Source organism: Zophobas morio, unplaced genomic scaffold (genome assembly GCF_036711695.1).
Source record: "Zophobas morio isolate AGI-343-1 ecotype UQ-CSIRO unplaced genomic scaffold, CSIRO_AGI_Zmor_V1 ptg000031l, whole genome shotgun sequence".
NCBI classification, from domain to species: Eukaryota; Metazoa; Arthropoda; class Insecta; order Coleoptera; family Tenebrionidae; genus Zophobas; species Zophobas morio.
In genome coordinates, this window is record NW_026972136.1 from 536714 (window position 1) to 563083 (window position 26370).

At 30.6% G+C, this 26370-nt stretch overlaps 1 protein-coding gene across 1 annotated transcript in view; it reads left to right on the forward strand.

Moving 5' to 3' along the window:
- Lanb2 (Laminin B2) overlaps nucleotides 1-26370 on the forward strand; it is a 178744-nt gene that overhangs the window by 57775 nt on the left and 94599 nt on the right. Inside the window, exons 3-4 of the mRNA XM_064069309.1 lie at nucleotides 16640-16757; nucleotides 24574-24757. Of these exons, the coding sequence (XP_063925379.1) occupies nucleotides 16640-16757; nucleotides 24574-24757 (302 nt within the window). The remainder of the gene's footprint in view (nucleotides 1-16639; nucleotides 16758-24573; nucleotides 24758-26370) is intronic.

The window sequence follows — 26370 nt, forward strand, 5'->3', positions numbered from 1 at the left end:
GAATTTGAAAAAACGGAGAAACGAAACGTAAAAACACAAAATTGAAAAACTGAGTAAACGAAAAATGAAAAATAAAAATCGGGAACTTTAAAAAAATTTTAAATCGAAAAGTTGAGAAACTAGAAATCGAAATACCAAAATATCTCTCTAAAAATTGAAAAAGGGAAAAATTTCAAAACTGTAAAATCCAAACGGAAAAATTGAAAAATTAAAATTACAAAATCGGAAAATTGAAAAACCTAAAAACTGCTAAATTGTAAAATTGAAAAAAGGAACAATTTCAAAATTATGAAATTAAAAACTAGAAAAATTAAAATAAAAAACTTGTAAAATCGAAAAATTCAAACCAGAAAATTTTCGACGATTTTCGAAATTTAACTAAATACATTTTTTGTAGATTTGGGGTCATAGAAGTTACTTCCGACCTCATTTCTGCGATAACTCCAAACGTTTTTCCAGAATCACCCATTGACGCAATTTTTAAAATTTTCAAAAAATTCGAATTACAACCGAATTTTCCGAAAATATTGTTCAGTTACCATAAACACGCTATATTTTTGTAATCAGCAAGGCAAGTCTATGATTTTGAATTTTTTGAGAATTTTTAGACGACATTTTCATAAATGAAATTTTTGACCAAGTATACTGTGTATTTTGGATTATTGGGCTCTTTGGATGTTTTATTTTTTGTTTTATAATTTACTGATTTTTTTTGGATTTTTGGGATATTTTCCATTTTAAATTTTTGAAATTATGCACCAGATTTTCAGGGTTTCTTGGATTTTTAGATTTTTTGAATATTGTAAATTCTTTGATTTTTTTTATTGTTTTCGATTTTTTGGATTTCTAGAGCTTCTTGGGACTGTTTGGGTTTGGGGATTTTTTCAAAATTGTAAAATTTAAAAACTGAAAAGTCGAAAAAAAAATAAAATCCAAAAAATTGGAAATTGCAATACTGAAAAATCGAGAAATTAAAAAAAAACTTGAAAAATCGAGAAATTAAAAAAAAACTTGAAAAATAAAATACGTATTAAAAATCGAGAACTTGAAAAATGAAACATCTAAAAATTTTAAATCGAAAAAAATAAGAACTTGAAAATTGTAAAATTCAAAATGGAAAAATTGAAAAAAAATTCAGAAATTCGATCATATCTTCCGAATCGATTCTCCGATTTTGATGAAGTTTGATTTGTTTAGTAGCCTCAACCTCTTTCTATGGTAGAAAAAATGGACACCTTCCTGGAAGGAGGAGGTTTCCTTGAAAAAACCAGAATTAAGGCAAAAGTTGCAGAAATCGCGTCTTGTGGTTTCAAAACTTAAACCATACAACTTTGATGCGCTTTTAGCGTCGATTTTGAAAACTGTGGTAGCAAATTTTGCTATCAGTACATATAGTTAATTTTGGTCGTCTAGTCCTAATTCCTTCTTCACAGACAACACAAAAACGATCGAAAAGTCCCAAAATTCCTACAGTCCTTGAAAATCCGGCCCAATAAATCCAACAGGTGTGCGTTCCCTCGAGATTTTTTTGTCAAACCCGAGATCCCGCTCCGACCATGCAGGAATGTAGATCGGTTCAACGCCATACGACACGCTATACCTTAAATAAAAACTCCTCTCATCTCCGTTTTGTTCTCTTTTCCATATCTATTTCTGCGCTTTTCCCGCCGGTCCATTGTCCCACATATTTCGAATTCGGTTCCCACCGTCCATAACCGAGCGAGGAAGTCCGCACTAAATCGCCGACAAGTGGTAGCTCTTTATCCATACCCTTTTAGCCTTATAAAACAAACAATGCGGCGTCTTTTGTTTTGTGCCCCGGCCTGTTCCCATATACGGAAGCATAACCATAACAGACATCCGAGAATTTAAAATGGGCCGTAAACATGTAGTGAATGTCCATATAATTTGTGCGGCCGTCATATAGCGCCGTTCGCGATGACGTGCAGACGACAAGCTGCATTTCTTTCGTTTACCATTTCCACGGTTTTCAGTCTGTGGCGCTTGGCACGCGACGAATGCGATGACCGTAAAAGGCAGCCGTTGACTTTGTCGTCTACATTTTTATCGGGTCGCCAGCGAGTGTAATTTGAAATTTTAGACTGTTATTACGCCCAAAAGAGATGTCGGGAATTCCGCGGTGGTACATTCTCACGCGAAAGTTGTTGGAAGCTGAGGCAAAAGCGGCAGGCTGAGAAGTTACGATTCCAAGACATGTGGACATAGAAGGACTAAGATGCTAAAGGTGAGGGACCGGTGAAGATCCACGTAAAAAGACAAAGTTACTTTAAATTTAACCATAACATAACGACATTGCTGTGAAGAATTTCTTCTTAGGTGTCAAAAAATATGTATTGTTACGTTTGTCAAAGATTGAAGGTTCAGAAACTCAAGACACCTTTAGTGACAACAAGTCTAACAATCGAGCTCTAGTGCAAATTGCCATAGGTGTCTTTCTATGTTCTATATAACCCTTCTCTTCGACTTAATTTTGGTCGATCAAGAAATCCTTGATCACACTATGAAACATCTGTGCGTTTTTTTCTCCCTTTCTTCTACCTTGCCATCTAAACATTAATTTGGTCTTTATTCTTCTCTTTTTGGGTTCCCTGTTCATCGTCTGTCTTGAGTTTTAATTTAGGTTCCTTCTGAGACCTCTTTCCTAACTTCGTTCTTCTGCTGAATATCTTTAATTCTCTTTTGATCGATTAACTTGGTAATTTGACTTTCTTTTTTGTTTCTTCTGTATTTTCATTTCTCTGTGTTATACGTTTTTTAATTTGTTATCGACCTTTTATGGATTTCTTGCATTCAAGTTTCTGCCTCTTCTGTTTTTCAAAGTTATTTGAAACACTTAAAAATTTATCACCTCAGTCGTTGGAAGAACCAGGACAAAAATTACAATTTACAAAATTGGACACTAAAATGTACGAAAATACGAAAGTTAGCTGTTTTCAGACTTCTGCAAAGCTCCAAAGACCCTAGAATTTGATTAATTAAATTAAATTAAGCCAAATGTCTAGAAAATGTTGAGTTTGGGATGCACTTCCGGTTTCCTGCAGAAAAAACTCCGGTTTCCTCGAAGTTGTAGATTTTTTCCACTAAAGAAAAAGGTTGCCACTACAAGGAAGATAAACTTTATGACAATTGGAGGACCGGTTCGAAAGATATGTTTTTTCAAAAATGAAAATAGAATATCTAATTGGAAAAGCGGACAAAATATCAATGTGTTCATACTAAATATTGCTTCTCCGGGTTGAAATTTACCTCCACATTTTTTTCTGAATTGTATGAAACATTAAAAAAATTATCACTTCAGCCGTTATCTGAGACTGAGACAAAAATTACAATTTTCAAAATTTGTCAAAGAATGCCGAAAGTTTGCTAGTTTAAGTTCTAGAATCAGAAGATATAATTTCTAATGATGTTAAAGACTTTGGAGTATTTAGTAGTTGATGAATGGAATTAAGTCAAAGATTGTGAGTTTGTGATACACGATTCCACTTCCGGTTTCGCCCAGGAAAAACTCCAGCTTCTATGAAGACGTGGATTTTTTCTACTAAAGAAAAAAGTTGGGGGTAGAAGAAAATTTAAACTTCATGAAAATTGGAGGAGCGGTTCGGAAAATGTGATTTTTTAAATTTGAAGTTTAGTGGCTCAAAATTTTTCTAAATCGATTTCTTTGAATAGTTGGAAAAACAGACAAAATATCAATACGTTGACACCGAAAATTGTCTCCTTGGACTGAAATCTAGGTACCTCCACATTTTTTTACACATTTTTGAAACATTAAAAAAATTATTACTTTGGTCGTTGGAAGAACTGAGACAAAAATTACGATTTCAAAATTGAAAGCAAAAACGCAAGAAAGTTTGCTACTTTTAGTTCCAGAACCAAAAGACACAATTTCTGTTGGTTTTAAAGACTTTAGACGTTGATGAATAGAATTAAATCAAAGGGCTAACGAATTTTGAGTTTGTGATACACGATTCCACTTCCGGTTTCATCCAGAAAAAACTCCGGCTTCCTCGAAGGTGTGGATTTTTTCCACTAAAGGAAAAGGTTGAGGGTACAAGAAAAAATAACCTCGATGAAATTTGCAGCACCGGTTTGAAAGATATGATTTTTCAAATTTAAGGTTTAGGGGCTTATAATTTTTACTAAATCAATTTTTCTACAATAATTCGAAAAACAGAGAAAAAATCAATAGGTTAACACCGAAAATGCTTCGTTGGTTTAAAAACTACCTCCACAATTTTGTTCAAATTTTTTTGAAGCATTAAAAAAATATTACTTCAGCCCTTGGAAGAACTGAGACAAAAATTACAATTTTCAAAATTGAAAGCAAAAAAGCACGAAAGTTGGTTAGTTTTAGTTTTAGAACCAGAAGATACAATTTCTGTTGGTTTTAAAGACTTTAGACCTTGATGAATAGCATTAAATCAAAGGTCTAGCAAATTTTGAGTTTGTGATACACAATTCCACTTAGATTTCATCCAGGAAAAACTCCGGCTTCCTCGAAGGCGTGGATTTTTTCCACTAAAGACAAAGGTTGAGGGTACAAGAAAAATTAACGTTCATGAAATTTGGAGCACCTGTTTGAAAGATATGATTTTCGAATTTTGAAGTTAAGTGGCTTAAAATTTTTTCGAAATGGATTTTTCTACAATAATTTAAAAAACAGACAAAAAATCGACACCTCGACACACAAAATGGCTTCCTTGGTTTGAAATCCACCTCCACAATTTTTTCCGAATTTTTTGACACATTAAAGAAATTATTACTTCAGCCGTTGGAAGAACTGAGACAAAAATTCCAATTTTCAAAATTGAAAGCAAAAACGCACGAAAGTTGGCTAGTTGTAGTTTCAGAACCAGAAAATACAATTTCTATTAATTTTAAAGACTTTAGACGTTGATGAATAGAATTAAATCAAAGTCTAGCAAATTTTGAGTTTGTGATACACGATTCCACTTCCGGTTTCATCCAGAAAAAACTCCGGCTTCCTCGAAGGTGTGGATTTTTTCCACTAAAGAAAAAGGTTGAGGGTACAAGAAAAAATAACCTCTATGAAATTTGGAGCACCGGTTTGAAATATATGATGTTTCAAATTTAAAATTTAGTGGGTTATAATTTTTACTAAATCAATTTTTCTGCAATAAATTCGAAAAACAGACAAAAAATCAATACGTTAACACCGAAAATGCTTCCTTGGTTTGAAAACTACGTCCACAATTTTTTTCAGAATTTTTTGAAGCATTAAAAAAATATTAACTTCGGCCCTTGGAACTGAGACAAAAATTACAATTTTCAAAATTGAAAGCAAAAAAGCACGACAGCTGGTTAGTTTTAGTTTCAAAACCAGAAGACACAATTTCCGGTGGTTTTAAAGACTTTCGACATTGATGAATAGCATTAAATCAAAGGTCTAGCAAATTTTGAGTTTATGATACACAATTCCATTTCCGATTTCATCCAGGAAAAACTCCGGCTTCCTCGAAGGCGTGGAATTTTTTCCACAGAAAAAGGTTGAGGGTACAACAAAAATTAACTTTCATGACATTTGGAGCACCGGTTTGAAAGATATGATTTTTCAAATTTAAAGTTTAGTGGCCACAAATTTTTACTAAATCGATTTTTCTACAATCATTGGAAAACCAGATAAAATATCAATACGTTAGCACAGAAATTTGCTTTCTTGGTTTGAAATCTACCTCCACAATTTTTTTTCAGAAATTTTTGAAACAAAAAAATATTACTTCAGCCGTTGGAAGAACTGAGAGAAAAATTACAATTTTCAAAATTGAAAGCAAAAAAGCACGAAAGTTGGTTAGTTTTATTTTCAAAACCAGAAGACACAATTTCCGTTGGTTTTAAAGACTTTAAACATTGACGAACAGAATTAAATCAAAGGTCTAGCAAATTTTAAGTTTGTGATTCACGATTCCACTTCCGGTTTTGCCCAGGAAAACCTCCGGCTTCCGTGAATTTTTTCCACTAAAGAAAAAGGTTGGGGCTACAAAATAAAATAAATTTCATCAAGATTGGAAGAGTGGTTCAGAAGATATGATGTTTTAAATTTGAACTTTAGTGTCTCAAAATTTTTCTTGACCAATTTTTGTTGGAATTAATGGAAAAACAGACAAAATATCGAGGCGTTGAAACCGAAAATTGCTTCCTTGCTTTGAAATCCACCTTCACATTTTTTTTCAGAATTTTCTGAAACATTAAAAAAATCATTATCTACTTCAGCCGTTGAAAGAACTAAGACAAAAATTACAATTTTTAAAATTGAAAGCAAAAACGCACGAAAGTTGACTAGTTGTAGTTTCAGAACCAGAAGACACAATTTCTGTTGGTTGTAAAGACTTAAAACATTGAAGAACAGAATTAAATCAAAGGTCTAGCAAATTTTGAGTTAGTGATTCACGATTCCACTTCCAGTTTTGCCCAGGAAAAACTCCGGCTTCCATGAAGACGTGAATTTTTTCCACTAAAGAAAAATGTTGGGGCTACAAAACAAAATAAACTTCATCAAGATTGGAAGAGTGGTTCAGAAGATATGATTTTTTAAATTTGAACTTTAGTGTCTCAAAATTTTTCTTGATCAATTTTTGTTAGAATTAATGGAAAACCAGTCAAAATGTCGATGCGTTTGATACCGAGAATTGTTTCCTTGGGTTGAAATCCACCTCCACAATTTTTTTCAGTATTTTTTGAAACATTAAAAAAATCATTATCTACTTCAGCCGTTGAAAGAACTGAGACAAAAATTACAATTTTTAAAATTGAAAACAAAAACGCACGAAAGTTGGCTAGCTGTAGTTTCAGAACCAGAAGACACAATTTCTGTTGGTTGTAAAGACTTTAAACACTGATGAACAGAATTAAATCAAAGGTCTAGCAAATTTTGAGTTTGTGATTCACGATTTCACTTCTGGTTTTCCCCAGGAAAAACTCCGGCTTCCATGAAGACGTAAATTTTTTCCACTAAATAAACAGGTTGGGGCTACAAAATAAGCTTCATCAAAATTGGAAGAGTGGTTCAGAAGATATGATTTTTTAAATTTGAACTTTAGTGTCTCAAAATTTTTCTTGATCAATTTTTGTTAGAATTAATGAAAAACAGACAAAATGTCAATGCGTTGATACCGAAAATTACTTCCTTGGGTTGAAATCCACCTCCACAATTTTTTTCAGAATTTTTTGAAACATTAAAAAACCATTATCTACTTCAGCCGTTGAAAGAACTAAGACAAAAATTACAATTTTTAAAATTGAAAGCAAAAACGCACGAAAATTGGCTAGTTGTAGTTTTCGGAACCAGAAGACACAATTTCTGTTGGTTGTAAAGACTTTAAACATTGATGAACAGAATTAAATCAAAGGTCTAGCAAATTTTGAGTTTGTGATTCACGATTCCACTTCCGGTTTTGCCCAGGAAAAACTCCGGCTTCCATGAAGACGTGAATTTTTTCCACTAAAGAAAAATGTTGGGGCTACAAAACAAAATAAACTTCATCAAGATTGGAAGAGTGGTTCAGAAGATATGATTTTTTAAATTTGAACTTTAGTGTCTCAAAATTTTTCTTGATCAATTTTTGTTAGAATTAATGGAAAACCAGTCAAAATGTCGATGCGTTTGATACCGAGAATTGTTTCCTTGGGTTGAAATCCACCTCCACAATTTTTTACAGTATTTTTTGAAACATTAAAAAAATCATTATCTACTTCAGCCGTTGAAAGAACTGAGACAAAAATTACAATTTTTAAAATTGAAAACAAAAACGCACGAAAGTTGGCTAGCTGTAGTTTCAGAACCAGAAGACACAATTTCTGTTGGTTGTAAAGACTTTAAACACTGATGAACAGAATTAAATCAAAGGTCTAGCAAATTTTGAGTTTGTGATTCACGATTTCACTTCTGGTTTTCCCCAGGAAAAACTCCGGCTTCCATGAAGACGTAAATTTTTTCCACTAAATAAACAGGTTGGGGCTACAAAATAAGCTTCATCAAAATTGGAAGAGTGGTTCAGAAGATATGATTTTTTAAATTTGAACTTTAGTGTCTCAAAATTTTTCTTGATCAATTTTTGTTAGAATTAATGAAAAACAGACAAAATGTCGATGCGTTGATACCGAAAATTACTTCCTTGGGTTGAAATCCACCTCCACAATTTTTTTCAGAATTGTTTGAAACATTAAAGAAATCATTATTATCTACTTCAGCCGTTGAAAGAACTGGGACAAAAATTACAATTTTTAAAATTGAAAACAAAAACGCACGAAAGTTGGCTAGCTGTAGTTTCAGAACCAGAAGACACAATTTCTGTTGGTTTTAAGGACTTTAAACATTGATGAACAGAATTAAATCAAAGGTCTAGCAAATTCTGAGTTTGTGATTCACGATTCCACTTCCGATTTTGCCCAGGAAAAACTCCCGCTTCCATGAAGACGTGAATTTTTTCCACTAAAGAAAAAGGTTGGGGCTACAAAACAAAATAAACTTCATCAAAATTGGACGAGTGGTTCCGAAGATATGATTTTTTAAATTTGAACGTTAGTGTCTCAAAATTTTTCTTGATCAATTTTTGTTAGAATTAATGGAAAAACAGACAAAATGTCGATGTGTTGATACCGAAAATTGCTTCCTTGGGTTGAAATCAACCTCCACAATTTTTTTCAGAATTTTTTGAAACATTAAAAAACCATTATCTACTTCAGCCGTTGAAAGAACGAAGACAAAAATTACAATTTTTAAAATTGAAAGCAAAAACGCATGAAAGTTGGCTAGTTGTAGTTTTCGGAACCAGAAGACACAATTTCTGTTGGTTGTAAAGACTTTAAACATTGATGAACAGAATTAAATCAAAGGTCTAGCAAATTTTGAGTTTGTGATTCACGATTCCACTTCCGGTTTTGCCCAGGAAAATCTCCGGCTTCCATGAAGACGTGAATTTTTTCCACTAAATAAAAAGGTTGGGGCTACAAAACAAAATAAATTTCATCAAAATTGGAAGAGTGGTTCAGAAGATATGATTTTTAAATTTGAACTTTAGTGTCTCAAAATTTTTCTTGATCAATTTTTGTTAGAATTAATGGAAAAACAGACAAAATGTCGATGTGTTGATACCGAAAATTGCTTCCTTGAGTTGAAATCCACCTCCACAATTTTTTTCAGAAATTTTTGAAACGTTAAAAAAATCATCTACTTCAGCCGTTGAAAGAACTGCGACAAAAATTACAATTTTTAAAATTGAAAGCAAAAACGCACGAAAGTTGACTAGTTGGAGTTTTCAGAACCAGAAGACACAATTTCTGTTGGTTGTAAAGACTTTCAACATTGATGAACAGAATTAAATCAAAGGTCTAGCAAATTTTGAGTTTGTGATTCACGATTCCTCTTCCGGTTTTGCCCAGGAAAAACTCCGGCTTCCATGAAGACGTAATTTTTTTTCTACTAAAGAAAAAGGTTGGGGCTACAAAACAAAATAAACTTCATCAAAATTGGAAGAGTGGTTCAGAAGATATGATTTTTTAAATTTGAACTTTAGTGTATCAAAATTTTTCCTGAACAATTTTTGTAAGAATTAATGGAAAAACAGACAAAATGTCGATGGATTGATACCGAAAATTGCTTCCTTGGGTAGAAATCCACCTCCACAATTTTTTTCAGAATTTTTTGAAATATTAAAAAAGTTATTGGTTCAGCCGTTGAAACAACTGAGACAAAAATTACAATTTTCAAAATTGTAAGTAAAAACGCACCAAAGTTTCCTAGTTTTAGTTTCTGAACCAGAAGACACAATTTCTGTTGGTTCTAAAAACTTTAGACGTTGGTGAATAGAATTAAGTCAAAGATCTGGTAAATTTTGAGTTTGTGATACACGATTCCACTTCCGATTTCGTCAAGGAAAAACTCCGGCTTCTATGAAGACGTGGATTTTTTTCACTAAAGAGAAAAGTTGAAGCTAGAAGAAAATTTAAACTTGATAAAAATTGGAGGAGCGGTTCAGAAAATATGATTTTTTAAATTTGAACTTTAGTGGCTCAAAGATTTTTAAATCGATTTTTTTACAATAATTGAAAAAACGGACAAAATATCAATGTGTTGACACAGAAAATTGCTTCCGTGGTTTGAAATCCATCTCCACAATTTTTTTCACAATTTTTTGAAATATTAAAAAAGTTATTGGTTCAGCCGTTGAAACAACTTAGACAAAAATTACAATTTTGAAAATTGAAAGCAAAAATGTACCAAAGTTTTCTAGTTTTAGTTTCTGAACCAGAAGACACAATTTCTGTTGGTTCTAAAAACTTTAGACGTTGATGAATAGAATTAAGTCAAAGATCTAGCAAATTTTAAGTTTGTGATACACCAATTCCACTTCCCGTTTCATTCAGGAAAAACTCCGGCTTCCTCGAAGGTGTAGATTTTTTCCACTAAAGAAGAAGGTTGGGGGTACAACAAAAATTTACAGTCATGACATTCGGAGCACCGGTTTAATATATATGATTTTTCAAATTTAAAGTTTAGTGGCTTAAAATTTTACTAAATCGACTTTTCCTATAATAATTGGAAAAACAGACAAATATCAATACGTTGACACAGAAAATTACTTCGTTGGTTTGAAATTCACCTCCAGGATTTTTTCAGAATTTTTTGACACATTAAAGAAATTATTACTTCAGCCGCTGGAAGAAATGAGACAAAAATTTCAATTTTCAAAATTGAAAGCAAAAACGCACGAAAGTTGGCTAGTTTTAGTTTTAGAATCAGAAGACACAATTTCTGTTGGTTTTAAAGACTTCAGACCGTGAAGAATTGAATTAAGTCAAAGATGTAGCAAATTTTGAGGTTGTGATACATGATTCCACTTCCGGTTTCGCCAAGGAAAAATTCTGGCTTCCACGAATATGTGGATTTTTTCCACTAAAGAAAAAAGTTGGAGCTACAAGAAAAATTAAACTTGATGAAAATTGGAGGACCGGTTCGAAAGATATGATTTTTCAACTTTGAAATTTAGTGGCTCAAAATATTTTCTAAGTAGATTGTTTCACAAGAATAGGTAAACCAGGCGAAATATCAAAGTCCTGACATTAGAAATTGCTTCACCGGGTCGCAATCTACATCCACATTTTTTTTCAGAATTGTTTGAAACATAAAAAAACTCCCTTCAGCTTATTGGAAGAACTATACGACAAAATGTATAATTTTCAAAATTGGACCCAAAAATGGACGAAAACTGCCTAATTTAAGATATAGAACCAGAAAACACGATTTCTGTTGTTTTTAAAGACTTGAGTCATTGATGAATGGAATTAAATCAAAGTTCCATTTGAGTTTGTGATATACGATTCCACTTGCGGTTTCGTCTAGGAAAAACTCCGGCTTCCATAAAGATGCGAATTTTTTCCACTAAAGGAGAACGTTGGGGCTACAAGAAATGTTGAACTTGATGAAAATTGGAGGACAGATTCGAAAGACATGATTTTTCAAATTTATAGTTTAGTAGCAAAAATTTTTGGTAAACCTATTTTTCCACAATAATTGGAAAACCAGGCGAAATATCAGTGTCTTGATATTAAAAATTGCTTTACCGGCTCGAATTCTACTTCCACAATTTTTTTCAGAATTGTTTAAAACTAAAAAAAAAAAATCCCTTCAGCTGTTGGAAGAACTGTAGGATAAAATGTATAATTTTCAAAATTTAACCCAAAAATGCACGAAGAATGACTAGTTTGAGATTCATAACCAGAAGACATGATTTCTATTGGTTCCAAAGGCTTCAAATATTGATTAATGGAATTAAGCCAAATGTATAGCAAAATTTTGAGTTTGTGATACAGCCATGCACTTTTGGTTTCGTCCAGGAAAAACTCCGGCTTCCACGAAGATGTGGATTTTTTCACTAAAGAAGAAAGTTGGAGCTACAGGAAAAATTAAACTTGATGAAAATTGGAAGACCGGTTCGAAAGATATGATTTTTCAACTTCGACATTTAGTGGCTCATAATATTTCTAAGTCGGTTTTTCTACAATAACTGGTAAACCAGTAGAAATATCAATGCTTTGACATTAAAAATCGCTTCACCGGGCCGAAATCTACTTCCACAATTTTTTTCAGAATTGTTTGAAACATAAAAAAATCTCTTCAACTGTTGAAAGAACTATAGGACAAGATGTATAATTTCCAAAATTGGACCCAAAAATGGACGAAAAATTACTAGTTTGCGATTCATAACAAGAAGACATGATTTCTATTGGTTTTAAAGGCTTCAAATATTGATTAATGAAATTAAGCCAAATGTATAGCAAAATTTTGAGTTTGTGGTACAGCCATGCACTTTTGGTTTCGTCCAGGAAAAACTCCGGCTTCCACGAAGATGCGGATTTTTTCCGCTAAAGATGGAAGTTGGAGCTACAGGAAAAATTAAACTTGAGGAAAATTGGAAGACCGGTTCGAAAGATATGATTTTTCAACTTTGAAATTTAGTGGCTCAAAATATTTCTAAGTCGATTTTTCCACAATAACTGGTAAACCAGTAGAAATATCAAAGTCCTGACATTAGAAATTGCTTCACCGGGTCGCAGTCTACATCCACAATTTTTTTCAGAATTGTTTGAAACAAAAAAATCCCTTGGAAGAACGCTAGGACAAAATGTATAATTTTCAAAATTGGACCCAAAATTGGACGAAAATTGCCTAGTTGTAGATATAGAACCAGAAAACACGATTTCTGTTGTTTTTAAAGACTTGTGTCGTTGATGAATGGAATTAAATCAAAGATCCAGCAAATTTTGAGTTTGTGATATACGATTGCACTTCTGGTTTCGTATGGGAAAAACTCCGGCTTCTACAAAGATAAGAATTTTTTCCACTAAAGGAAAACGTTGGGGCTACAAGAAATATTGAAGATCATGAAAATTTGGGGACCAGTTCGGAAGACATGATTTTTCAAATTTGTAATTTAGAAGCTACAATTTTTACTAAACCTATTTTTCCACAATAAGTGGAAAACTAGCCGAAATATCAGTGTCCTGACATAAAAAATTGGTTCACCGGTTCGAAATCTACTCGAACATTTTTTTCTCAGAATTGTTTCAAACGTTAAAAAAAAATCCTTCAGCAGTTGGAAGAACTATAAGACGAAATGTATAATTTCCAAAATTGGATCCAAAAATCGAGGAAAATTGGCTAGTTTAAGATTTAGAACCCGAAAACAGGATTCTTGTTGCTTTTAAAGATTTTATACGTTGATGAATGGAATTAAATCAAAGATCCAGCAAATTTTGAGTTTATGATACACGATTCTAGTTCCGATTTCGTCTAGGAAAAACTCCGGCTTCCACGACGATGCGAATTTTTTCCATTAAAGAAAAAAGTTGGCGCTACAAGAAAAATGAAACTTCATAAAAATTGGAGGACCGATTCGATAGATACAATTTTTCAAATTTATAGTTTAGTAGAGAAAATTTTTGCTAAACGTATTTTTTCACAATAATTGGAAGACCAAGTGAAATATCAGTGTCCTGACATTAAAAAATACTTCACCGGGTCGACTTCTACTTCTACAAAGTTTTTCAGAATTATTTGAAACATTAAAAAAAATTCTGTGAACTGTTGGAAGAACATAGGGCAAAATGTCTAATTTTCAAAATAGGACCCAAAAATGCACGAAAATTGGCTAGTTTAAGAGTTAGAACCAAAAAACACGATTTGTGTTGTTTTTAAAGACTTGAGTCATTGATGAATGGAATTAAATCAAAGATCCAGCAAATTTTGAGTTTGTGCCATACGATTCCACTTTCGGTTTCGTATGGGAAAAACTCCGGCTTCTACAAAGATAAGAATTTTTTCCACTAAAGGAAAACGTTGGAGTCAAGAAATATTGAACATCATGAAAATTTGAGGACCAGTTCGGAAGATATGATTTTTCAAATTTGTAATTTAGAAGCTACAATTTTTACTAAACCTATTTTTCCACAATAAGTGGAAAACTAGCCGAAATATCAGTGTCCTGACATAAAAAATTGCTTCAGCGGTTCAAAATCTACTCCAACATTTTTTTCTCAGAATTATTTCAAACGTGCAAAAAAAATTTCCTTCAGTAGTTGGACGAACTATAAGGCAAAATGTATAATTTCCAAAATTGGATCCAAAAATCGAGGAAAATTGGCTAGTTTAAGATTTAGAACCCGAAAACAGGATTCTTGTTGCTTTTAAAGATTTTATATGTTGATGAATGGAATTAAATCAAAGGTCCAGCAAATTTTGAGTTTATGATACACGATTCTAGTTCCGGTTTCGTCTAGGAAAAACTCCGGCTTCCACGAAGATGCGAATTTTTTCCATTAAAGAAAAAAGTTGGCGCTACAAGAAAAATGAAACTTCATAAAAATTGGAGGACCGATTCGATAGATACAATTTTTCAAATTTATAGTTTAGTAGAGAAAAATTTTGCTAAACGTATTTTTTCACAATAATCGGAAGACCAGGTGAAATATCAGTGTCCTGACATTAAAAAATACTTCACCGGGTCGACATCTACTTCTACAAATTTTTTCAGCATTAATTGAAACATTAAAAAAAATTCTGTGAACTGTTGGAAGAACATAGGGCAAAATGTCTAATTTTTTCAAAATAGGACCCAAAAATGCACGAAAATTGGCTAGTTTAAGACTTAGAACCAAAAAACACGATTTGTGTTGTTTTTAAAGTCTTGTGTCGTTGATGAATGGAATTAAATCAAAGATCCAGCAAATTTTGAGTTTGTGATATACGATTGCACTTCTGGTTTCGTATGGGAAAAACTCCGGCTTCTACAAAGATAAGAATTTTTTCCACTAAAGGAAAACGTTGGGGCTACAAGAAATATTGAAGATCATGAAAATTTGGGGACCAGTTCGGAAGACATGATTTTTCAAATTTGTAATTTAGAAGCTACAATTTTTACTAAACCTATTTTTCCACAATAAGTGGAAAACTAGCCGAAATATCAGTGTCCTGACATAAAAAATTGGTTCACCGGTTCGAAATCTACTCGAACATTTTTTTCTCAGAATTGTTTCAAACGTTAAAAAAAAATCCTTCAGCAGTTGGAAGAACTATAAGACGAAATGTATAATTTCCAAAATTGGACTCAAAAATGGACGAAAATTGGCGAGTTTAAGTTTTAGAACCAGAAAACACGATTTCTGTTGTTTTTAAAGAGTTGAGCCGTTGACGAATGGAATTAAATTCTAAATGTCTAATAAATTTTGAGCTTGCGATACACCCATGCATTTCCAGTGTTGTCCAGGAAAAACTCCGGGTTCCACGAAGATGTGGATTTTTTCCATGAAAGAAGAAGGTTGGAGTTACAAGTAAAATTAAACTTTATGAAAATTGGAGGACCGGTTGGAAAGATATGATTTTTCAACGTTGAAATTTAGTGGCTCAAAATAATTCTAAGTCGATTTTTCCACAATAACTAGTAAACCAGTAGAAATATCAATGCCCTGACATTAAAAATTGCTTCACCGGGTCGAAATCTTTTTCGAAATTTTTTTCAGAATTGTTTAAAACAAAAAAAATCTCTTCAACTGTTAAAAGAACTAAAGTACAAAATGTATAATTTCCAAAATTGGGCCCAAAAATGGACGAAAATTGGCTAGTTTAAGATTTAGAACCAGATTCTTCAGTTTTGTCTCTCTTGAAAACAATATACCTCTAAGATCTTCCCGATTTCATGAAATCTTCAACGTGAACTTCGCCCCAAAACCTAATTCTTCTACTTCTACTTATTTCCAAAAATGGCTCATCTCTTTTCCTAGATTTTTCTTTAGTCCCTCTGACTTTAGGTTAATTGATACGTAATATAGTGGATAAGAGCTTCCATTCCCATTTTTTAATGGTGTCTTGAGCCAAATATTGAATTCAAGAAAATTACCCAAAAATTTGTAATTCAAAAAATTAATTTAGCAGATAATGTTCAAAACTGTTTTGAAGAGTGAATTTTTATTTAAAAACACTCCAGCTTTAAACTTGAAACAAATTTGTTGTTGTTATTGACCTAAAATACTGTATTATAAATATTTTGATCTTGTTGTTTTATGAAGAAACTAAAAAATCAGACGATAACATGTGTATACTTTTCTATGTCATCGAAAACAATCATCCCACAACATAAACAATCCTTTCATTACTTTTCCTGACCATTAAACGCCGCATACAAATCCCCCTCATATCAGTCCACTTTCCACAGTACCATAATGATGCAATTCGAAATGGCAACTGTCTACGAACATGTATCCATCCATCACGCAACCAGGTATTGTACAACGATACTATCTCCAACAAAGTAACTAACGGTGCGATTTATTAGAAATAAATAGCAACAATTCAACGTCTATTAAGAGACCAATTCGAGCCCACGTACGTCTGGCCGATCAAAAACGAGATTCTGATTTATGCTTCCTGCTGTTTTCTGCTACTATCGGGAATGTGGGTGTCCGACGAATCATGGTCTTCCTTTCAACCCGTCGTCGAGGCGACCGGCAAAAATTTTAATTCATTGAACCGTTTCCCCCTCATTGATAAATCGGCCGAACCTGTTCAGGTCTTGATTGGTGTCTTAACGTTATTGCTTTTTTACAGGGAAAGCGTTCGATATTACGTACGTGAGGTTGTGGTTTTACTCGCCCAGACCCGAGAGCTTTTCGATTTTTAAGAAGACGTCCGAAAGTACGCAGTGGATTCCGTACCAATATTACAGGTAAAAACAAGTAGGCCGTTTTATCCCCATCAAATAGTGATGACGTTAGTCGAAGTTTTGCGTAGAAATTGTACTGTTTTAAGCTAGTGTACGATATCCCGAATATTTTTACTCTGTCGTTACTCGATATGACGCAAAAAGTGACCTAATTTTGTCAATAAAAAACTACCAATTTTTTGTCACAAAAAATTAACACATATGATGTCAGTTCGGCGTCGAGTATTTGCACAAGATGATGTCATGTAAGAATTATTAATAATGCTAGGTGTCGCAAAGTACACACAATAAACTTAAAATTAAGCTACCAGTTAGAGATCTATGGTCAATATTTGCTTTTTTTATATACTCTTTCGCACATTCGGATTAGCAAGTCCTGTTTATCATCATCTTTTCGCTTAATTCTGGGTGGTAAGAAATTTCGGTGAAGTGAAAACGCGCCCCGAAGACAAAAATAAGTGCCCATATTTTGCCGTAAACGTCGAGTCTTCACATTACCGTAAATCGCAGCTTTGTGTATTTTAGGCATGATAAACCGTGGTATGTCTCAAAAATGGTGGTAATACTTAATTATTGTCTGTCAGGCTGAATAGGATATTCACATTGTAACTTATTGCACAGCTTGCTTGAAATTGTTCCTGTGCCAGTCACGTGATGCGTGTACCTTTAATGCCCTTCCACTTGGCAATTTATCATACACTTTGTTTGGATTTGAATTATAACGAGTCTCTGTGCTCTAAAACAAAACCGGGTTGTAAGATTGTACAGACAAAAAGTGGGCACACGCAAGAGGAACTAGTGTATTGAGGGCAACTGCTTCGAAAAAAATTGGGCGAAGGTTATTTCGACGGAACTTTTTTCTGAAGTGCAGCCAATAAATCCTGTCTGTTTGAAAAATTATTTTCTTTGAATATTTCAATTTTTATATTTTTTGTTTTTTCACATTTTAGATTTTTTTGTGTTAAAATTTCTCGAGTTTTCAGTTTTCAACTTTTCGTTTTTTTGATTCTTCAATTTTACGAATGCATTACTTGGAGTTTTCATTTTTAAATTTTTCAGTTTTTCGATTTTTAAATTTTGAATGTTTCAATTTGTAGATTTTTTAAATTCCTCGATTTTTGCAATTTCACGAGTTTTTAATTTTTCGATTTTTCAATTTTTCGTGTCTTCAGTTTTTCGTTTTGGAATTTTTCTTTTCGGTTTTTTATTTTTTTCAATGTGAAATTTTTATCAATTTTTGGATTTTGCAATTTTTCGGTTTTTAACTTTTCGATTTTTCAATTTTCGTTTCTTCAGTTTTTGAGCTGCAATTTTTACAGTTTTACGATTTTAGAATTTTGTTCATTTTTCAATTATTGGATTTTAATTTTTTTTCATTTATTCGACTTTTCAGTATTTCGATTTTTAATTTTTCAATTTTTGGATTCTTCATTTTTTATTTCTTCAAATTTACGAGTTGCAATTTTTCGTTTGGGATTTTTTAAATAATGTTTTTTTTTTAATGTTAGGAGTTTAGAATTTTTCTGTTTTTCAAGTATTGCTTTTTAAAACTTCTTCATTTATTCGATTTTTGGATTTTTGAATTTTCCATTTTTCGATGTTTAATTTTTCAATTTTTTGATCTTTCAGTGTTACAGTTTTTTGACTTTGCAATTTTGACGATTCTACAATTTTGGGATTTTAAAATTTTTCTTCTTTCCAATTTTTGGGTTCATTAATTTTTTCGATTTTGGAGTTTCTCCACTTTTTGTTTGCAGTATTTTCATTTTTCGTTTTTTCATTTTTCAAATCTTGAATTGGAAATCAAGAACCTCAGAAATTGAAGAAACGAAAAATTGAAAAATCCAAGATTAAAAATCGAGAAATTTAAAAAGTTTCAAAATTGAAAAATCGAGGAACTGAAAAATCAAAGACTGAATAAACGAAAAATTATAAAATTGAAAGAAACATCGAAAAAATAAAAAAATGAAAAAACGAAAAATGTGAAATAAAGTCGAGAAAATGAAAATTGAGAAATCGGGAAAACTAAAAATAAAAATGAAGTTGAAAAATTTTGGAACGGAAAAATTGAAGAATCAAAAAATTAAAAACTGAGCAACTAATAAACGAAAAATGAAAAATTATAATATCGAAAGCGAAATATTTAAAAATTTGGAAGTAGAGAAATTGAAAAGTCGAAAAAATTAATTAACTTTGTCGATTTTTCACATCTTCAGTTTTTGAATTTTTTATTTTTCGTATAAAAAAAGAATTAATGGAAAATTGCAGAATTGCAAAATTCAAAAATCAAAGGTGAAAAAACGAAAAAGTATAAAGAGAAAAGTTTTCAAAAATCTAGAATTTGGCAATTAAGAACCCGAGAAACTGAAGAAACGAAAAATTTAAAAATCGAAAGAAACAGAAAAAATAAAAGAAACGAAAAATGTGTAATGAAATCGAGAAAATGAAAATTAAAAAATGGGAAAACGAAAAATAAAAATCAAGAACTTGAAAAATTTTGGAAGGGAAAAATTGAAAAATCGAAAAATTGAAAACTGAGAAACTAAAAAATTGAAACTGAAACTTTGAAAAGTGAAAAATTGAAAAAATGAATGAACTTTCGCGATTTTTAATTTTCAGCGTTTCGATTTGCTATTTTTCGATTTTCCACTTTTTCGATTTTGCAATATGTATTTCGTTTTTTTCAACTTTTTCGGATGTTCTAGTTTTTTATTTTTTGAAAAATTGCAAAATTGTAAAATTCAAAACTTAAAAATCAAAAATCGAAAAAATATAAAGTGATTAGTTTCAAAAATCTAGAATTTGGAAATCAAGAACCTGAGAAACTGAAAAAACGAAAAATTGAAAAATCTAAGATTAAAAATTGAAAAACTTAAAAATCAAAAAAGTACAAAATCGAAAAAACAAAAATAATTCGGAACATTGAATATTAAAGGAATTGGAAAATCGAGGAACTGAAAAATCAAAGATTGAATAAACGAAAAATTATAATATCGAAAGCGAAATATTTAAAAATCTAAAGTCGAGAAATTGAAGATTTGAAAAAATTAAGTTTCTCGATTTTTCATATCTTCAGTTCTTTCATTTTCAATTTTTCGATTTTGCAACTTTTCGTTTTTTCATTTTTATATTTTTCAATTTTTTCCGATGTTTTAGTTTTTCGATTCTTTATTTTTCGAATCAAAAAAGAATTTATGGAAAAATTGCAAAATTGTAAAATTCAAAAATCAAAAGTGAAAAAACAAAAAGTATAAAGTGAAAAGTTTCAAAAATCTAGAATTTGAAAATCAAGAACCCGAGAAACTGAAGAAATGAAACATTGAAAAATCGAAGATTAAATATTGAGAAGCCTAAAAAAATCAAAAAAGTGCAAAATCGAAAGAACGAAAAATTATAAATTCGAAAGAAACAGAAAAAATAACAGAAAGGAAAAACGAAAATGTGATATGAAATCGAGAAAATGAAAATTAAAAAATCGGGAAAACGAAAAATAAAAATCAAGAATTTGAAAAATTCTGGGACGGAAAAATTAGAAAATCGAAAAATTAAAAACTGAGAAACTAAAAAACTGAAACTGAAACTCTCCTCAACATGTAAATACTATTTTGTAATATTGGCTTAGCCGTAAATAAAGTATTATTATTATTATTAAAAGTGGAAAAATTAAAAATTATAATATCGAAAGCGAAATATTTAAAAATCTGGAAGTCGAGAAATTGAAAAATTGAAAAACGAATTAATTTTCTCGATTTTTAATTTTCTGTGTTTCGATTTGCAATTTTTCGATTTTGCAATATTTCGTTTTTCCAATTTTTCCGATGTTTTATTTTTTCATCTTTTTAGTTTTCGAATAAAAAAAGAATTAATGGAAAAATTGCAAAATTGTAAAATTCAAAAATCAAAAGCGAAAAAACGAAAAAGCATAAACTGAAAAGTTTCAAAAATCTAGAATTTTTAAATCGAGAACCTGAGAAATTGAAGAAACGAAAAATCGAAAAGTCCAAGATCAAAAATTGAGAAACTTAAAAATCAAAAAAGTGCAAAATCTAAAAAACGAAAATTGTAAAATCGAAACATTGAAAATGAAAGGAATGGAAAATCGGATAATTGAGAAATTCTAAAATTGCAAAATTGAAAAATTCAAAAATATCAGACATCGAAAATTTGGAAGAACTGAATAATCGAAAAATGATAAAATCGAAAGAAACATTGAAAAAATAAAAGTAATGAAAAAACAAAAAATGTGATGAAATGGAGAAAATGAAAATTCAAAAAAATCGAGAAAACGAAAAAGAAAAATTAATAACCTGAAAAATTTTCAAACGGAAAAATTGAAAAATCGAAAAATTGAAAACTGAGAAACTAAAAAATTGAAAAACGAAAAATTATAATATCAAAAGTGAAATATTTAAACATTTGGAAGTCGAGAAATTGAAAAATTGAAAAACGAATTAACCTTCTAAATTTGTAATTTTCAGTGTTTCGATTCGCAATTTTTCGATTTTCCACTTTTTCAATTTTGCAATATTTCATTTTTTCATTTTTCTATTTTTCAATTTTTTCCGATATTCTAGTTTTTCGTCTTATTTTTCGAATAAAAAAAAAAATGAAAAATTGCAAAATTGTAAAATTCAAAAAACAAAAATGAAAAAGTATAAATTGAAAAGTTTTAAAAATCTAGAATTTGGAACTCAAAAACCTGAGAAACTGAAGAAAAGAAAAATTGAAAAATCAAAGATTTAAAATTGAACAACTTTCAAATCGAAAAAGTGCAAATTCGAAACATTGAAAATTAAAGGAATTGGAAACTCGGATAATTGAGAAATTCAAAAATTGCAAAATCGAAAAATTTAAAAATTGGAAAATCGAGGAAATGAAAAACCAAAGATTGAAAATTTGAAGAATTGAATAAACGAAAAATTATAAAATCGAAAGAAACATTGAAAAAATAAAAGAAATGAAAAAACGAAAAATGTGATATATAAAACCTGGAAAATGAAAAATTAAGAACTTGAAAAATTTTAGAACGGAAAAATTAAAAATCGAAAAATTAAAAACTGAGAAACTAAAAAATCCAAAAATGGAAAATTATAATATCGAAAGCCAAAAATTTTAAAATTTGGAAAAATTGAAAAATTAAAAATACATAATTAAGTTTCTCGATCTTTAGTTTTGAGTGTTTGGATTTTTCATTTTTTCAGTTCTTCGATTTGCAATTTTGCGATTTTCCACTTTTTCGATTTTTTATTTTTCAATTTTTCAATTTTTTCCGATTTTTTAATTTTTCGACTTTTTATTTTTCGAATAAAAAAATAATGGAAAAATTGCAAAATTGTAAAATTCAAAAATCAAAAGTGAAAAAACAAAAAGTATAAAGCGAAAAGTTTCAAAAATCTAGAATTTGAAAATCAAGAACCCGAGAAACTGAAGAAATGGAACATTGAAAATCGAAGATTAAATATAGAGAAGCCTAAAAATCAAAAAAGTCCAAAATCGAAACAACGAAAAATTATAAATTCAAAAGAAACAGAAAAAGTAAAAGAAATGAAAAACGAAAATGTGATATGAAATCGAGAAAATGAAAATAAAAAAATCGAGAAAACGAAAAATAAAAATCAAGAACTTGAAAAATTCTGGGACGGAAACATTGGAAAATCGAAAAATTAAAAGCTGAGAAACCAAAAAACTGAAACTGAAACTTTGAAAAGTGGAAAAATTTAAAAATTATAATATCGAAAGCGAAATATTTAAAAATCTAGAAGTCGAGAAATTGAAAAATTGAAAAATTAATTAATTTTCCCGATTTTTAATTTTCAGTGTTTCGATTTGCAATTTTTCGATTTTCCAATTTTTTCAATGTTTTATTTTTTCATCTTTTTAGTTTTCGAATAAAAAAAGAATTAATGGAAAAATTGCAAAATTGTAAAATTCAAAAATCAAAAGCGAAAAAACGAAAAAGTATAAAGTGAAAAGTTTCAAAAATCTAGAATTTGTAAATCGAGAACCTGAGAAATTGAAGAAACGAAAAATTGAAAAGTCCAAGATTAAAAATTGAGAAACTTAAATACCAAAAAAGTGGAAAATCGAAAAAACCAAAATTGTAAGATCGAAACATCGAAAATGAAAGGAATCGGATAATTGAGAAAAAAGTGATATAAAAAACCTGGAAAATGAAAAATTAAGAACTTGAAAAATTTTAGAACGGGAAAATTGAAAAATCGAAAAATTAAAAACCGAGAAACTAAAAAATCGAAAAATGAAAAATTATAATATCGAAAGCCAAAAATTTTAAAATTTGGAAGTCCAAAAATTGAAAAATTAAAAATAAATGATTAAGTTTCTCGATTTTTAGTTTTCAGTGTTTCGATTTTTCATTTTTTCAGTTCTTCGATTTTCCACTTTTTCGATTTTTTATTTTTCAATTTTTCAAAATTTTACGATTTTTTAGTTTTTCGACATTTTATTTTTCGAATAAAAAAAATTATGGAAAAATTGCAAAATTGTAAAATTCAAAAATGAAAAATGAAAACACGAATAAGCATAAAGTGAAAACTTTGAAAAATCAAGAACCTGAGAAACTGAAGAAACGACAAATTGAAAATTCGAAGATTAAAAATTGAAAAACTTACAAATCAAAAAAGTGGAAAATCGAAAAAACGAAAATTATAAAATCGAAACATTGAAAATTAAAATAATTGGAAAATCGGATAATTGAGAAATTCAAAAATTGCAAACCTGAAAAATTTAAAAATTGGAAAATCGAGGAACTGAAATGAAATATTGAAAAAATAAAATAAATAAAAAAACGAAAAATGTGATATAAAATCGAGAAAATGAAAATTAAAAAATCTTGAAAACGAAAAAGAAAAATTAAGGAATTGAAAAATTGAAGAGCCGAAAAATTAAAAACCGAGAAACTAAAAAATCGAAAAATGAAAAATTATAATCGAAAGCTAAAAATTTTAAAATTTGGAAGCCGAGAAAATGAAAATTAAATTTCCCGAGTTTTAGTTTTCATTGTTTCGATTTTTCATTTCTTCGATTTGCAATTTTTCGTTTTTTCATTTTCTATTTTCCAATCTTTTTCGATTTTTTAGTTTTTCAGTTTTTTATTTTTCGAATCAAAAAAAGTAATGGAAAAAATGCAAAATTAAAATTCAAAAATGAAAAAAACGAAAAAGTATGAAATGAAAACTTTGAAAAATCTAGAATTTAGAAATCAAGAACCTGAAGAATTGAATAAACGAAAAACTATAAAATCTAAAGAAACATTGAAAAAAATATAAGAAATGAAAAAACTAAAAAAATTCAAAAATCAAAAATGAAAAAACGAAAAAGTACAAAATGAAAACTTTGAAAAATCTAGAATTTAGAAAAGAAAAACCTGAAGAATTGAATAAACGAAAAACCATAAAATCGAAAGAAACATCGAAAAATTGAAACAAATGAAAAAACGAAAAATTGTAATATGAAAAAATTGATCGAAGGTAAATAAATAAATCCAAAATTTAGGGAAAATGGAGTGAGTCGTTCTTGATTTAATCAATATAATACACTGCGTCATTCATTAATTTTTTAATCACTCTGGATAAATTATTTTGTATATTTCAGAGGATTTATTCGGCAAAATTTGGAGATGACGTCATCAATTTTTTGGCAGGGATAAATGAATAAATTTTGATTGACGATTTACCAAGATTACCTTAAAACGTTTGCAAAATCAACTTTTAGCGGACACAAAAACGCATTCGTTGTACTAAAATTCAACAAATTACTACAGTAGACTATGCAACCCATCTAACACCCATGTATTCCACAGTGCCACATGTCGCGACACCTACGGTCTCCCCGACAGCGAGCACACCACCCGAGGAGAAGAAACGCGGGCCCTCTGCACCTCGGAGTACTCGGACATTTCGCCTCTACGTGGCGGAAACGTCGCCTTTTCCACACTGGAAGGCAGACCATCGGCGTACAACTTTGATGCCAGCCCCGAACTTCAGGTAGACACTCGATTATTGTTATTATGGTGCGGCTAATGCCGGCAAATAGCCGTTATTATGCTTCCAAATCTATTAGAGCCGATCGGACGAAATGAGTACGTAGCGGATGTCTGCTTTTCTAGCCAGCAGCTACGAAAATTAAACACTTTTTTAGTGGCGTCCGAGCTAGGTGAAGTGTGTTTTTATGTTCACTGAAGGAGCGGCCACCCGGAGAATACTCGTCGTGCAGTTGACATGTAGGTGCATGGTGCATGGTCAAGTCTGGGGAAATTCAGCGTAATCACGCAAACGAGAGATTAGTGGAGGGTGGGCGTGTGAGAGGCGAGGATGGTTGTAATGTGTGCGCATTTTTTCGAAAGTCGGCCTTTGTTTTCACTTTTCTCGTAATAAAGAAAGACGATAATTCCAAGGGTTAGTTATCAACAAATATTACTCACAATTTTTGTAAAAAATTCCCATCTCTTTATCAAGTTAAATATCGGTCTAAATATTGGGTATTAAAGAGTTGTTGACTAAGTGATTTAAGCGTGCCGAGACACGAGGAGGTTATAGAGAACAATTTAAGTTTAATGCAAACTTTAGGTCTTTCGTTTCGTAATTTACTGCTCGAATTCTCGTCGTAAAGTAAAATTATTTAACTTGTTTATTTGGATGAGATGAACTTGAATGGGATTTTTTGCTTTCCATAGTTGAACCAGATGTTCCCCATTGACACGAATAACTGCTTCAAACCAACATTTTTTTTTCGCTCCATGCATCTTTGAATGAAAAAATTGACTTCCATGTGTACACAGTTAAAATTACTGTAAACAGCGATAATTTTTTATTTAAAATCGACATTTTCTTTGGCCCATTAAATAATACCCGAACCTATTGCATTTCCACCAATTCCTGTTTGTGTTTTATTTTAGATCATATCATATGATTTGTTGGAGGATTTACTGCGAATAGTTTCATTTGAATCTATTGATTTTCTCAAATAAAATGAGTTTATATATATGCCAGATTTTTTTGTGAATTTGTGGGTAGAAGCTTAATTTTTCAATATGCAATTTTTGACCTTTTTCTAACCACCTTCGAAAATTACTAAAAGAAATTCTTGTGTTGATTTCAATTTCCAAAAGATTTTGTCGGTTTTATTTCTTTAAAAATTTCTTCAGAATTTCTTTTCATTTCACTTCGAAAATTTGTCATTCCCATCGTTTCTTGAGAATCACAAAAGTGAAATAACGCTACTTTTTGAAGTAAAGTTCAAATTTTGATTCCTACCATTGTTTCAGAATTGCGTACACAAAATATGGCAATTTTGGGATGTTTTAAAATTGCTTGGCAACTTCGTCAAAAGTTCATTTTTTCAATATGAAATTCAATCCAGAAGTTTTTTGGACTTTATTACTTCGAATATTTTTTAGAATCTCGAAAGGGAATTATGCTACTTTCGATTTAGCTCGTCGAAATTTGTATTCCATTTTTTTTTGTGGACGACTTTTCCATAGATTGAATTTTTCACAAAAATTTTGCCTTTACAGCAGCAACTATTACAAAAAAAATATTTCGTTAATTTTGACCTATAGTTCTTTGTGGGTTTATTTCTTCGAAAAATGCAACACTTT